We start from the raw sequence: 14,969 nt of genomic DNA, 5'->3' as shown, positions 1-14,969 counted from the left end.
TTTTTAACAGAGAGTGTGATTAGCTATTGGAACAAACTCCCTTGCTATCGAGACTGGACACCCTTCTAGAAGATATACTTTAGTCAAACAGAAGTTATTTAGCTCAATATAAGGGTAATTGGGTGAAATTCTATAGCCTGTGTTATCCAGGAGGTCAGACTGGTCTTCTGACCTTAACTCAAGAAATTCATTAATAGATTTTAAGTTGGTTTAGAATGTTTATCTGGAGGAATTTCAAAAATTGTCTTCCAAAGTCAAAGAAATTGATCCTGTGTTCTACAGGATCAGATATCCCCTTTAACAACAGTTTGCATATTTTATAAGCCGTCAAACTCTTATGCATTATATCCTATAAACTGCTGATATAAACTTGGTGTAGTCTTTTGAATAGAAGTTTAAAAGAATGAACCCAGAATGCTGCCACTTACCCTAGCAGTATACAGAAGGTATATTGGAAGCACATGCTATTGATTTCACCCGAAACAATTCAAACCACAAAGCAAAATACTTACTCTTGCTCTCCAGTTCTAACATATGGTACAGAGCTGGGCAAACTACAGCCTGCAGGCCACATCCTGTGACCAGTGCTGGCCTGGGAGGCTAGCCCCGGCCCCTCCCCCGCAGCCTCAGCTCACTCGCTCCGCGGCTGATGCAATGCTCTGGGCTGCAGGGCTGTGAGCTCCTGGGGCAGCGCAGCTGCAGAGCCCAGCCTGACCTGGTCTCTGTGCTGCGTGGTGGCGGCGGCCTGCCTGGCTCAAGCTGGGCAGTGCAGCTGTAGCGCCACCAGTCACCAATGCTCCAGGCAGTACGGTAAGGGGGTATGGAGCAGGGGGGGTTGGATAGAAGGCAGCAGAGTTCGGGGTGGTGTTCAGGGTGTTCGGAGGAGGAAGGGGGTTGAATGGGAGCAGGAGTCCCGGGGGGGCAGTCAGGAAGGAGGGGGGGTTGGATGGGGTGGCAGGGGGCAGTCAGGGACAGGGGTTCTGGGGTCAGTCAAAGCACAAGGAGAAGGGGCAGTTGGATGGGGCTGTCAGGAATAAGAGAAGGGGTTGGATGAGGCAGTGGGGGTCCGGGGGTGGACAGGGAGCAGGAGTGTGTGGATGGGGTAGGGGTCCTGGGGGGGCCATCAGGGAATGGGGGGGTTGGATGGGACAGGATTCCTGGGGGTGGGTGATGGGAGGTGGGGGCTGGCCCTCGACCCCCTCCCCTAACCAACCCTCCATACAATTTACGAAACCCAATGTGGCTCTCAGGCCAAAAAGTTTGCCCACTCCTAATACAGTATGAGTAAGGCTACGTTTTAGTCATGGGTGTTTTTAGCAAAAGTCATGGACTGGTCACAGGCAGTAAACAAAAATTCGTGGCCCATGACCTGTCAATGACTTGTCCCCTGACTAAATCTTGGGTGCTCCGGGGCAGGGAGCGGCTGGGGACTGCTAGGGGTGTTGGGCGGGCCCTCAGAAGTCACGGAGGTCCTAGAAAGTCACAGAGATCTGCATGACAGACTCACAGCCTTGATTGCAACATAATACAAAGAAAATAAACAGTAAATAAATTTAGCTGGATTGGGCTCTCAACTAGAAGATTGAATAGCCAGATAACACTGCGTTCACACGGACAACAGGTTCTTGTCCTGATTCTGGTCTCTCATCATTGTAAACCTGGAATAATTCCACTGAAGTAGTTTTACTATGATGAGCAGTATTGGATACAATGTCTAATTCTTCCACAAAACCAGATTGCCATTTGATGTTACCGAATTCCATCTATTTGACAATGGATGTATTCTGCACTGTTAATTTGAACATCTCATCGTTGCTAAGGGTCCTGGTGTCGTGTTTGTGCTGATTGCACTGTTTCATCAAGAAATTTATCCTGGAATGCAGTCTTATATACCCAATATGACTATTGCCAAATAGACAAACCAGGCTGATTAGTCAGAAGCCAGTAATTCTTCTACTTTTCTGATCTATGTTGGGTGTGCCATGGGGTTGAATCCTCCAAGCTTGTTTGTAGTAATGACACCTGTGTAACACTTCTACTTCTGTTAGCTTTGTTGAGACCTTCAGACCATACATAGATCTCAGACAGTACATAGATTTCTGCTTCTCTCTGATATTTAAAAATTAGAGAAGGCAATTTTAAATCAGTCATACAAAGAACCTACTACAGGCATGACAATTTTTTGAAAATGTATTGTCACAGATTTAAAATAGTCTTGCTCGACTTTACCAGGATAATAAAAATTCTTGTCTTGCCTGTCTCCACCCTGAATATCCTCTTACCCTCTCCTGTAAAAGGAAATGGGCAGAATTTACAAGGCTCAACCAAGGACAGAAGTAGAACTCTCAATATTCTATCAATCTCTCTTTTTATTTGGTTTTCCATTCTTTATTTGGAAAATGCCCCTCCTATGTTGCCCATCATAGCTGTCACTTTTGATTTATGGGGAGCAGACCAATGGAACTTCCATAACCACCCAACATTATGTAGAATCTGTCATTCATCAGTTAGGGAATGATCTAAGAACATGGCAAAAACACATAGCATCTTGCCATTTATCTTATCTCTTCAAGAAAGGGAATGTGAGTAAGGAACTACTTGTCATAAGGCTGCTACCAGTATGTGGTGGGGCAACCGATTTCTGCTTAAAGCTCACCGCAATCTCAATGAAATGAATAATTGTAAATTTAATTTTTTTCTGATGTAGCCATAAAATATTCTCACTGATAATGCATAGAACCAGGAGTTTTTACATATGCCTGGTACATCTGGTCTAAACAATGAGTCCTGTTTGAAATGGGACTATGTTAACATGCACTAGGTATCTTTTAATTCAGACTAGCCAGGTCTCCGAGGGGCAGTTACAGTGCAACAGTTTAGTGGATGCTGCAGTTGACATCCCTATCGTCCGCACTGTAGGGCCATGTCGACAAGCCCTGAGAGGCAAAAGCCTTGGTGAAAGCCCTTGGCAAATGATCAACATTATTAATATTCAGTTAAACTTCTAAACTACTGATTATTTGAACCACTTAACTATCCAATGAGTTCCTTGGGATTCCTTAGCAATTTCTTCTATTACATTTGCCTCAACTACAAACAGAAAAGTGAAATTCTTTTTCTGCCCTTCCACTATCCCTAGTCAAGCAGGAACTTTATAAATAGGATCTAATTCCTTTCCACTGGACACATCCTTGAATAGTTTCAGCTTGTTTTAGGCTATGCTCATTTCTGCCTTATTCAGAAACTAATTGAAGCTTACCGAAAATACCATCAGGACGACAAAGTACTAATAAAGCTGCAGCTATGAATAAGAGAACACTGGTAAACTGGCGGTAAGGTAACCTTTCTCCTTCCACCTTGAATGTGCAGTTTTAGAACTACAATAAAGGTTTTTCCATCTTGATAGGTCTCTAGAATAAATGTGTTCAAAAGCTAATGGAGGCATTGTGGGATGATCAATTTGTGTTTGCTTCCCAGACTGTTTCTGGGTGTGGCTATTTCTAAGTATCCATGAACATTGTTTTGTACTACTTACTGAGTATTCCTGATATCTGGTTTCAATTACAGAAGCATGAAGAACTAGTCTTCAGTTTAAAAGAAACAGAGCACTCTTGCATGCAAAATCGTGAAGGAGAAACTGGGGACACGGCAAGATCACCTATGTATGATATTGGACTCCAAGTAGAAATACAAAGAATACTAAGAAGGCAGCCACCTTTGCAAGACACTGAAATGGATAATGGTAGTCTTGGTTTTGCTTTTCAGTTAAATCTTGTAAATTTCATTGTGCAGCATATAATATGTATCTTTAGCTAGTATCAGTCTTCTGTAATAACACTTCTCACTTGTAACTAGACTTTCAAAGGAACATAGACGTCACAATGCTGAGTGTCACCATGCCTAACTTTTTAGGCTGCTAGAAAATTACTGGGATCTACAAAACCTGAGTGAGGTGTCTGGGCTCATTATACAATGAATGGGGAGAGGTGGGCACCTCGGAATGGGATTCACAAAAGCCAGCATGGTAGATAGCTCCTTGCCTAAACTAGCCAAAGGGAGATGCCAAGCTGACGGGATGTGTGCTATGCCCAGCACCTATCTTGAGATAGCTGGCTAAGTCCAGGCTGCAGGGAGGTGCCTCCCTCTGCTTGGGAGTCTCTGCTGCAAACAAACCCTTGGTGTTAGGCTCCTATGACATTTTAGCAAGAAGCTGGGGGCAGGGGATGGGAGGAGTAGGATGAGCTCACTGATTAAGGTTTAGCCCAGTGGTTAGGATACTCACCTGGGATTTGGGAGGCCCTGGTTCAAGTCTTCCCTCCACTTGAGGGAAAAATGGGATTTGAACCTCTCGGGTGGGTGTGCTAACCGCTGAGTTATGGGATGTTCTGATTGGGGCTTGTTACCTATTGTAGCCTTTATGTTGAAATATTTCCAATTAATATAATAAGGATCCAATAAAACCCATCTTAGTTTTCAGGTTTGAGTCTGTAGGTCGGTTATAGAAAATTAATTTAGTAGAGAACCTCTAGGTGACACTTTGGTCAAATCAAATTTTATTTAAAAGAAAAATGGTTAGTTTGGTGCTAATGGTACTCTTTTAATGTTAATTGGAGCTCTCCTCAATTTTAACACAACTACTTTTATAATCTGTTGTTCTACTAATTAACATTTAGCCTAAACATTACTATAGTCTTGTTTCCACACCTCCTGATTGATTCTTTACATTACACATTATTTAAATTAACATCTATGGCAATGTCCTTCCCATACTATCAATATAGATAGCATTTTAATAAAACATTCACAATTTTTTAAAACATTTTATTAAAAACCTTGCTAAACCGGTTAACCAAAACATAACCACAGCATAATCTTGGGTCATGTCTTTGCTAATAGTAATTTTCCCATCTTATTGTCTACAACTTATTTCTAACTTTCCCATACTAGCAACCTCAATTTCCCAGTCTCCTCTATGCTTAGGCCAAAACCTAATTTCTGTTTAACATAGGCTACGGACTCCCTCAGTCTCTCCTGTTGAAGTGGTCCCAGTTTGGATAAATAATGAATTATTGGGCCAGAGAGAGACAGCAAGCACGAGAGAGTGACTCTGTGGCCTGGTGGTGCAAGCATTCACCCATGATCCAGTCCCTCTGTTCCACTGACTTTTTTTTTTTAAATTATTTATCTACAATGGAATAGCTTTAATAGGAGAGACTGAGGGAGCTCCACATCAGAATATCTCATAACCTAATGGTTAGGGCACTCACTGGAGAGGTGGCAGATCCTTGTTCAAAAACCTTTTCCTTCTCAAGTGGAGGTGGGACTTGAACCAGGGCACCGTCCAATCCCAGGTGAGACCTTTCAGTCCAGTGGCTAGGGTAACAAGGGACGTTCTCCTCCTCCCCAGCTGTTTTGTTTAAACTCATCAATGGGGGCTTAATCCAGTAGGCAAAGTCTGAACATTCCTACTGGCTCAGGCCCCGCAGACGAGTTAGGCAAATGAAAGCCTATCTTCCCCTAGTTCGTGGCTAATACTGGGGCTTAGGCATCTGGATGCCTGGTGTGGAGCTGCAGTGCGTATGCTCAGACACAGAAATATAGGCTCTTAGAGAAGCTTTACTGCAAAAATTTAAAGGCTGAATGAGTTCAGGTGCCTATGGGGTTTGGCGGAGGCCATGTGTGAGGTTTGTGAATCCCAAGGGAGCCTGATTCTGGGATTTACATGATTACTGCCACGTTAGTCACCTAAGTCCTTTTGTGAATCTAGCCCTTGATGACTTATGAAATCAAAGGACAAACACTTTACTATAATTAGTGAATATATGGATGATGTAGCACACTTAATATGTTCCTTGATTTTTTTTTCCCCCACTTTAAACTAAAAGTGTTTCAATACTGCATAAACTTCTATTTCATTAGAACAGAAACACTGCAGTGAGTGTATGGCACTTGGTCGCTAGATTACTGATCCAGTGACATAATTTATTTTTGTTTATTTTTAATAAAATGTTGTATGCTTTCTGGTTTTAAAAAGTCAGTTTTCAGGATGTGAGCGAATAGGCGCCGTCTTTGGCTCTGCATCCAAATAAGAAGTCAAAGGGGGCAGAGGTGGACAAAAGAACTGCCATGTTTTGCATCCAAGTCCCTGTAGGGTAGGTTGTATAGGGCTGTGTTTGTACATGGTACTTCCTAGACCAAAACCTCTGATCTCAGGTATGGATCATGCAAAAACAAATGGTTTGGAGGTCAAACTATAGCGTTCCCCCATGGCACGTGTGAGTCAAGGAATTCCACGTTCGTGTTAAATATATTTTGTCATTCTGGGTGAATCCTGATTTGTGACAAAGTTTGGATATTTTTTTTTAAAATCATGGAATTAGTGCTCTAGAATAATCTGACTTTATAGTATTTTAAGTTAACCAGAAATGTTGTAGCTTGCTCCCAAAGGTCTTGTATACAGTATGACAGAGTCAGGGCCTGTGCAGCTGGAGAGAAACATCACAGGAGGCCCCCAGGTTATGCACAAGGCCCTCTCTGGGGTTTCATGTTTGCTTTTAGAGTTCTTATGCTACCAAAAGAACATAAAGCAACAAAACTCAAGAGAGTCTCTGGCCCTATGCCCATAGTGCAGCTTAAATTCCTTCACCACCAAAATAACAAACCATCTGTTAAACACAACATAGTATATATAACCAGTGCAGCTCTTCTGCTTCTGGAGCTCCCTCTCCTGGCTGAGGAAAGCAGCCCTTTTCCCTCTCCAGGAAGTAGCCCAGCCTGTCTTTAAGTTTCTAAACCTAACTGGACTCAGCTGCATCTGAGCCTTTCCGGCTGGGAGTGCCTCCCTGAGAAGCTCCAAGAGTCCTGCTAGAATTTATTTAAAAAAAAAAAAATACAGTCCCCAAATCCACCCCACTGTCTGCATCAGTGGTACCTCGCTCTACACTCATGGCACTGCTGGGATTGGTACGTTGTGGCTGCAGTGCACAAAAAGACATAAAATATATAGCCCCTGTAACAAATACTACATTTGGATTGTGTCTATAGTCTCTTATGAGAGTTTTAGTTAGATAAATAGTGTACACTTTCCTAGGGTGTAAAGGAATATCTAATTAAAACCCTAGAAATAATGTGCTTGATTTTGGTTCTCTTGATTCTATGACTGATGTATAACTTGTAGTAATTACTATTGCAGATCAGAAATGTAAGAAAAGGAACCCTTTGTCTCATGAAGATTTTTGCTGTGACCACTGTTGCCAACAGCTTGAAACAAAGGAGAGAGAATGCCAGGATCTAAAAAGAAAGCTGGAGAAAAGCTGCAGGCACCTCCAGCTTGCAGTAAGGGAACACAAAGCTAAAGTAGAGCAAATCCGAGGTTAGTATCTCTACTCACCTACATAGAATTCTGAATAGTTTCATTTCCTGCTGTTGTGTGAATCTGTCCTTCATCTTTGAGCTGTCGAGTGCAGCCACTGTAATGGTACATGTCTAAATAACTCTCAGCCCTAATAAATTCATTTCCTAATAGTAATCATTCATCACAGAACTTTTTCTTCTGAACCTTTATATCCTGGGGACTAGCGCAGAGATCCGTGTTTCGATTCATTCTGTGATCTCTGAATGGGACTGTTCTAGGAAAATTTACTGACAATGGATGTTCTTTGAGCACTTGTCCACCTGGATCCCACTATAAGCGTGTATGCCGTGTGTTCACGAGCCTGTAACCTTTTAGCCAGCAACATCCACTGTGGCTGCATGTGTGCTCTGCAGGGTATAAAGAGTTGAGTGGTCCCAACTGCCACACAGTTCCTTCTCACAGCCTGTGGTAGTGAGTCAGACTCCACTATTGTCCTCCTTTGCTGTAGCCCTTAGATTGTTTTAGAGTTAATAGCTTACTTTCAGTCTTAGTGTAGTTTTAAATAATAATTAAAAAGGAGGGAAAATCCACACAACTCTTTTTCCCTTTCTTTTTAGAAGCGTACCTTGCTCCTGAGGAGTAGGTCCCAATGGCAGAGGACCAGCTTTAGAATCTTCCCTGCTTTAGGAACAGTTATGGCTGCCCAAGATGCACATACAAGATGCTTTTGTTTAGGAGAGTCATTCGGAACTCTTTTTCTAAGTGCACACAAACAGCTCATGATACTCAAGGTAGGAAGGAGCAGAAATCTCTGGATGGAGCTTAGATCAGTTGCCTTCTCTAAAAGTCATCGCCTCTCTGGCTTACTTAAACCAGCTCCTTCGAAAATTGCATTGGCACATGAAACTTCAAAGACTGTAGAATCATGTTCTTCTGCTGTGCACTTTGTCCTCTATTTTTGGTGATAAACATTGCTTCCTTAGCACCATTGGCATCAGTGCCATATACTACAGGTTCATTTGGTACCTCATCGTGATAAGACTTCTTCTGAGACTCCTCCATTGGTACCATCAGTCATAATATCATTGATATAGCTACTGCTTGCTATGTCCTCCAAGGCTGCTTTCACATCTCCTGCAGATCCTACCATCACTCTGGAGTCCCCTTTGCTTGATCTGTCTCTTTATCTCTGGTATCTAAGTCTCTGCTGGTACGAGAGCCCAGGGTGCCAAAGATGGACCAATGAGAGATGCTCTAATGGAAGAAAACAGTGAAATGAAGATGAAACTCAAAGATACTACTCCATTGTGGCAGCTTCTAGATCAGATGCTCAGCTTGGCATCATTGTCGTACAGTTGTGATTTAGGCAGAATTGCTTTACCCTCCTTTATACCCTTGTTGTGAGGAGTTTGAGGTTGAACAAGGTACATACACATCCCCCATGGACACTGCTAGCTAAAAGATCTGGGCTCGTGGCCATACTTACAGTGGAATCCCTATGGACAACAGCATCTCTAAACTCCAGTTGCTGTAAGATAAGTAAACTGTTTTTCAACATGTTTCACTTGACCCCTCCTCCCCACCTGGTTTCACAGTTGTTGCATTAAGCTTTTTTTTGTTTTTAATAGAAAAGCATGCTGATGCTTTATCACAATGAATGTTTATACTCAGTCCTGTCTAACCCAGCAAGACAACCACTTCCATCACTATTGTAAGAGGCATGCCCACTCAGTGCATACCTTGCTCACAGAGCCAGTGATTCCTGTGCATTTAGCTTGTGCCATTGCAGATTTTATGGGCCTGGCCCACTAAAACATAACTACACTAACCAATGTGCACTGATTGAGTCAGAGGTGAAGATTAGGATCTGTGGACCCTCCAGTATATTCAGTGTGCAAACTCTGACAGTGTTTAAATGACTTTTAGTATACAGTCAGATTAGACATACATAGTGAATCCCATCTTTCTTTGGAATGTCAGCTGGTGGTTGTTAAAAATACCATGATGCATGTGTGCAGTGTAAAAATGTTAAATGTTCTTTTCCTTCTCCCACCCCAAAGAAGTCTCAACTTTTGCACTATAAATAACCTTTCTTCCTCCCCAACTTTTTCCTTCTAACATCCCTGCGCTTATGCCTGTGGCTAAGAGTAAAAATTACTTACAAAAACCTGTCTACACCACCCCTGAGTCCATCATACTGCTTTTAAATTCAGACTTCAAATGACATATGGTCTAGTTAGTTCCTAACTATGTCATTTTGATGGCATGGCATATTGTAGCTGCCTTTGAAACACTGGCCACTTATCACAGAGGCAGTAATTTTACATAACCTATGAAGATGTTTAAATGGATTAAAAACATACATATCAATTAACTGTCTTGGTTTTTGTAGAAAATGAGAGAGTCCTAGAGGCTCTAATGGAAGAAAACTGTGAGATGAAGATGAAACTCAAAGATCTGAAAACATACAACACACCACCCAGGTATTTTTAAAAAGCCTGAACAAACTGGCTTCCACAGAAGTCATCCTACCTGTCTTGTAGTTACAAAGTACTGCATGTTCTGTGTGCTTTCAGGTCATTGTCGGAGGGGGCTATTTCAAAACCTTGTACCTCCTGTGATGGTGTCAAAGGCTTGGAAGAAATGCGCTCACAGTACATTAAAGCTGTGGGCAAAATTAAGGGTAAGTGCTAACGAGAGTAGGTTCACACAGACAACTTCAAATCACACTCTCATCAGCCGGTTCATGCAAGAATCCAAACCAGTGTCAGATTTTTGACAGTCTGCTGAGGAGTGAAATTTGCTGCCTAGTGAAATATTTCATTGGAGTTATTTGCTCCTTTTCACCTTTCCCTTCCCAAATAGCACACAAATATATATAACGTATGAAAGACATCTATGTTCTCTCCTTGCACTGAAGTGTGTCTTAAGATCACACTCTAATACCTCACATTGTGTGCTCTCCTGGCACATATTAGTTTTTTTAGTAGAGAGAATGCAAGAAGTTGAATTATCATTTATTCCTATAAAAACTCATTGCAACAAGTATGGGCCTGATGTTGCCAGCCTTACTTACTTTGTAGTACATGATTACATGGCAATGAGGCTACTCGTCTAGTACAATACTACTCAACATGAGAGAGGCTGGCAGAATCTAGCTCCGTACAAATTGTTTTAAGCCGTTATCATAAACAGCAAGGGCTGCTTTGTGTCGTTGAAGATCTGGGCTCTATCGTTTCCTCTGCACTATAATTTTCAGCAAATGACAGCCTTCCCCACCAAAGAATTTGTCCTCGGGGACATTTAAATGTCCCTTGTTTTCTATCACCACATTGCAGGCCCTGTGTTTTAACCACACTCTTTTTGACTGAAGAGGACTAGATCAAATGCCATTCTTTATTTGACTGCAGTGGTTACTGTTGAGTGCCACGCTGCCATTGCAACACTTCTACCCTCAATCTTCCTACCCCTTGACCAGGTTGTCTCAAATCCTTTTTTCCTTTTGACGCTCCATACTAATGAAATTACATTTATGTAGGTGATATGCTTCGTTATATCCATGAAAGCAAAGAGAGAGCAGCTGAAATGATTAAAGCAGAGGTTTTAAGGGAACGTCAAGAGACTGCCCGGAAAATGCGCAAATATTACTTGATTTGTCTTCAGCAGCTTCTCAATGATGATGGGAAACACGAAGGGTGAGTTTGAAATTATTGTATAGCACATATACTTGAAGAAAATAGAAATATATAAGAATATAGAAAGTAGTATAGTAAGCTCCCAATTAGTTGTCTATTATTTGTTTACTCTGAGGTTGTGCTGGTCTGCAAGCCCAGCTGGGTCTGCTTTAAACTCCATCAAATACATACTTTGGTGTGGGTCCTTCAATCCAACTGGCATCCTCTTCAGTGACTGAGACTAGCTGAGCAGCCTTTCTTAATACCTTCTCAACAAGTACCCTTGATTCTCCAGAAAGTTTCCGTCAAGTAAACAGGTGAACAGGAAAACCTCATGTTGTGACTTCACAGCAATTGTGCAACTTGACAAAAATTAAATCAGGCTTTAAGTGTGACCTGTAAAAAGAGGGGGAATGAGCTTGTACCTTTTCTTGATTGCTTGAAGTATTAAAAGGTTGTGGAATGTTTAAACAAAAACCAGAAATGGAAAAAAATCAAACAAAATTTCTCCCTCTGGCTTTTCTAGAGGACTTGTGTGAGAGGGTCTCGGATACTGTTACTTTTCTCAGGTTTAATTGAAGGGACAGGGTAATTTGAATTTCTAACACTTCCCCCCCCCTTTGGAGTGTTTGTGTGGCAACTGAGGTAAATAGGAAACACTAGTTAGCTTCAAAACTTACTGATTTTAAATATTCTGGGGTTCTCAACAGGGCTGAAAAGAAAATAATGAATGCTGCTAGCAAGCTTGCTACAATGGCAAAAGTGCTTGAAACGCCTGTTCGGAGCATACCCCAGAACAAAAATGCCCACTCAAGTAAGTTTGGAGTGGCGGGTTGTTTCCCTTCCTTCCCCTTCTTATAGGTTTAATCCATTTAGTAGTGAAAATGCAGGTAGACAGTGGGAGGAAATTTCTTGTTTGCTTTGCCATCATTTACATAGGCAGTAACTTAAAAACATGAACCATTTGATTTAACAGCACTAGTATTGACAACTTTTTATATAAACTGACTTTTTCCCAACATTTAATGGTTCCTGAAATTAATCTTTTTTTTTTCTTTCTCCCCTCCCCTTCTCTTAGTCCTGCTACTAAATTCTGAACTGCCAACTGAAGTTGAGCAATCAAAAAGAAATCACATTCATCAAACTAGGCCAGCCTATATGGAAAGCAAATCATGTGGCAAAAGTATTGCCACAAAAGCCAGTGATCAAGTTGTTCAGAAACGTGTACCTTGTAACTTAAGACAGCAGCTTGATGCAGTAGAGGCGGAAACACAGGCTGGGCTTCATGAAACAGGGTCTTCAAATATCCAAAGTAGTGGGAGCACTTCTGAACAGCCAGCTGATAATTCAAGAGACACTATGTTAGAATTGTGTCCTGCTGAAGATGGAGGAAGGCTTAGAAATGGCTATGTCTCAAATACAGACACAGGTCTGACAAATCCTGCTAGCACTACAGCACTTCAAAAGACATCCTCGTGTGTTCCTCGGGTGAAGTTTGGAAACACACATACACCCAGCCCTATAAATAGCCTTTCTGACTCTGGACCAGCGCATGTAATGATTGAGAACCAGACTCAAAGACCAGTCTTAAACGAATTTAAATGTAACCAGCCAAATAGATATGGGGAGTCAACATCTGAGAGAACTCAGGGGTTTGATATTCAAGAAACTCCAGTAAGGGATGATGGAAGCTCTGCAGACTGGAGTTCAGTTAGTGGGAGTCTACATTTCGATAGTGGCGATATGCCCTTCTTGTATCCTGTGCAAAAAGCGAGTTCTAATACAGAAGAACAACATATGGCTGGTGAACAGTTTCCTATGACCAACTTGTTTCCTAATGCAGATGAAAATGTTGGTACATTTTGTAGGCAATTTACCAGCAAAGCCAAGATTCTTGGTGCAAAAAGTGAAGCCATACTTAACAGTAATGAGCAACTGAACTTAAACCCAGGACACAATTCCTACAAGAACTCTGAGAAATCACATTCTGATGTCTCACAACAACGCAATGCAACCCCATATTCGAGTATAGGAAAAGGCTACAACCAACATTCAAGGAAACTGATACTGGATGCCAAATCTTTTCAGCAAGATAGTGGATTTGATAGCCCACTTCCTAACTTGGATTAACATCAATAATCCTTCAAACATTAGTTTAAAAGAAACTAATATATTTCAATGCAAACTTGGGACATGTGGAAAATCTATTGTTCTAGAAACTTCTTGTGGGTTTTATCCATTTTGTGATTTCTGTGTTATGTGACTTGAGACTGTTACATGAAAAAACATTCACATAAAATTACTTGAAATATCGATGTAGGATTTTGTTTACCTTGGTCATCTGGCTTTCACAGTTGTGTACAGTATTTTATATAAGAGTTGTGTGTATTTTTTTGTTTAAACAATCTATTTTTGTACTTTAAGATTAGTTTGCGGTGCAATGTTACATTTTTATTTATATATAAATAAAACTACTTTCAATTGTGATCCCTTTTAAAATCAGTATAAAAATTTAGTGTGCATTAGAGATGTTTTTTAGAATCTGTTTGAAATGCTCAGGCATTTTATCCCTATAAATGCCAGTGTGTATTTAAGTTATAAGCATAAACATTTACATATGTTTTGATAAAATGCTAAATCTAACTTGAGGCATGTGCCTTCTCTTTGAACATATGTACGGTGAAAGCTGGTTCACGTCTGACTGGGAAGAAGATCTTAGCTTTGTTTTCAGTAAAGCAGGGAACTTTATTTCACAGCTATTCCTAGATAGCACTGACTATTCTCTTAATTTAAACTAAAGACTTATCAAAGCATCATGAGAAATATTACTAACTTCCATTAAAGACCTGCTTGTGTTACTTTGAAACACTCTCTCTTTAGCTCATTCTGTCTTGGGGTTGCATTTTCTTTTTTTTCTAGGGATATTTATATGAATAACTGTGTCTGTTTAAATTCATACCTGAAATTATACCAAAATACCTTTTTCATGTAGACAATCCTGTGTCTATAAAAGTTAATATGCAGCTGTTCTGCAAAACAAGCAATTGAGCACACAAACTGGGCATCTGTCTGATTTGTGTGCAAAACAGCTAAATTCATCTTCCCCATTATTGATCAAACAGTTCCAAAGCAAGCACTGTTTAAAAGATTGGTCTGTGGTGGTTCAAATGGCTTTCTCATGATTTTTTCCAGAAGTAATAAGCTTAACACACAAATCCAGACATTTTCTACATTTAAATCTTCTAGTAGTCCTATTCTGATGCAAAAAACCTTTTTAAATGCCCTTTCAAAACTACTAACTTCCTACGGCATATTGCATTAGCTTCTATTAATACAGCTACCAGTCTTAGACATATAATATACAACTTGCATTTTACTTTTTTTGTAGTTTTTAAAAATTGCCTTAAGCAGTTGATTGAAGGCCCAGTGAATCCAGTTCAAACTGAAGTAATAAACATGATCCAAATCAAGCTCAAGTCTGAACAGCAGATAAAAGTCTGTCAAATGCTGGCTTAAAAGGAGAGCTGCACTGAGCGGAAACAACCTTCCTGCTACAACAATTGCTTTCAAGCAAGCTGTGGCAGGCTAAGGCAGATTGATAGTGTTGAGGAAACCAGGTCAACTCTGTTTAACAAACAGAAGCACCTTTTGTCTTAGGTTTGGGAATGATTTCCTCTTATGCGCTGCCTTTTTCCACTACCTAGTAGAAGGCTTTTTTATGAAGATAGGAAGTAGGATACAAGTCTCCTCTCTCACAGTTTGATAAAAATAAGGATAATTAAATCTAAGAGATCAATTGACCAACCTGCTCCTTTTTAATAATTTAATGTCATATAAAGTATCACAGCAATAGACACAAGCTACTAAACCATAGCAACTATAAAAATCTTCATGCACAGTAATACTGTATGTATAGCTGGAGAACCAGCTAAATCCCCACT

General features: G+C 40.7%; 1 protein-coding gene across 4 annotated transcripts in view; it reads left to right on the top strand.

Moving 5' to 3' along the window:
• CEP152 (centrosomal protein 152) overlaps positions 1-13,896 on the top strand; it is a 48,739-nt gene extending 34,843 nt beyond the window's left edge. For 2 of the 4 annotated variants that reach the window (XM_050968899.1, XM_050968898.1), the window contains 7 exons: positions 3,568-3,742; positions 7,193-7,372; positions 9,747-9,837; positions 9,931-10,037; positions 10,893-11,049; positions 11,739-11,842; positions 12,107-13,896. In XM_050968899.1, coding sequence (XP_050824856.1) covers positions 3,568-3,742; positions 7,193-7,372; positions 9,747-9,837; positions 9,931-10,037; positions 10,893-11,049; positions 11,739-11,842; positions 12,107-13,158 — 1,866 coding nt within the window. In that variant the 3' untranslated portion in view covers positions 13,159-13,896. Of the gene's footprint in view, positions 1-3,567; positions 3,743-7,192; positions 7,373-7,971; positions 8,087-9,746; positions 9,838-9,930; positions 10,038-10,892; positions 11,050-11,164; positions 11,346-11,738; positions 11,843-12,106 lie in introns of those variants that run through there. The other 2 variants (XR_007776417.1, XM_050968900.1) reach the window with 2 other exon arrangements.
• Positions 13,897-14,969: the final 1,073 nt, after the last annotated feature.

This window comes from Gopherus flavomarginatus, chromosome 9, assembly GCF_025201925.1.
Source record: "Gopherus flavomarginatus isolate rGopFla2 chromosome 9, rGopFla2.mat.asm, whole genome shotgun sequence".
Lineage (NCBI taxonomy): Eukaryota > Metazoa > Chordata > Testudines > Testudinidae > Gopherus > Gopherus flavomarginatus.
The sequence above is the reverse complement of the archived record's forward strand: the minus strand, read 5'-3'. Positions and strand labels throughout refer to the sequence as shown.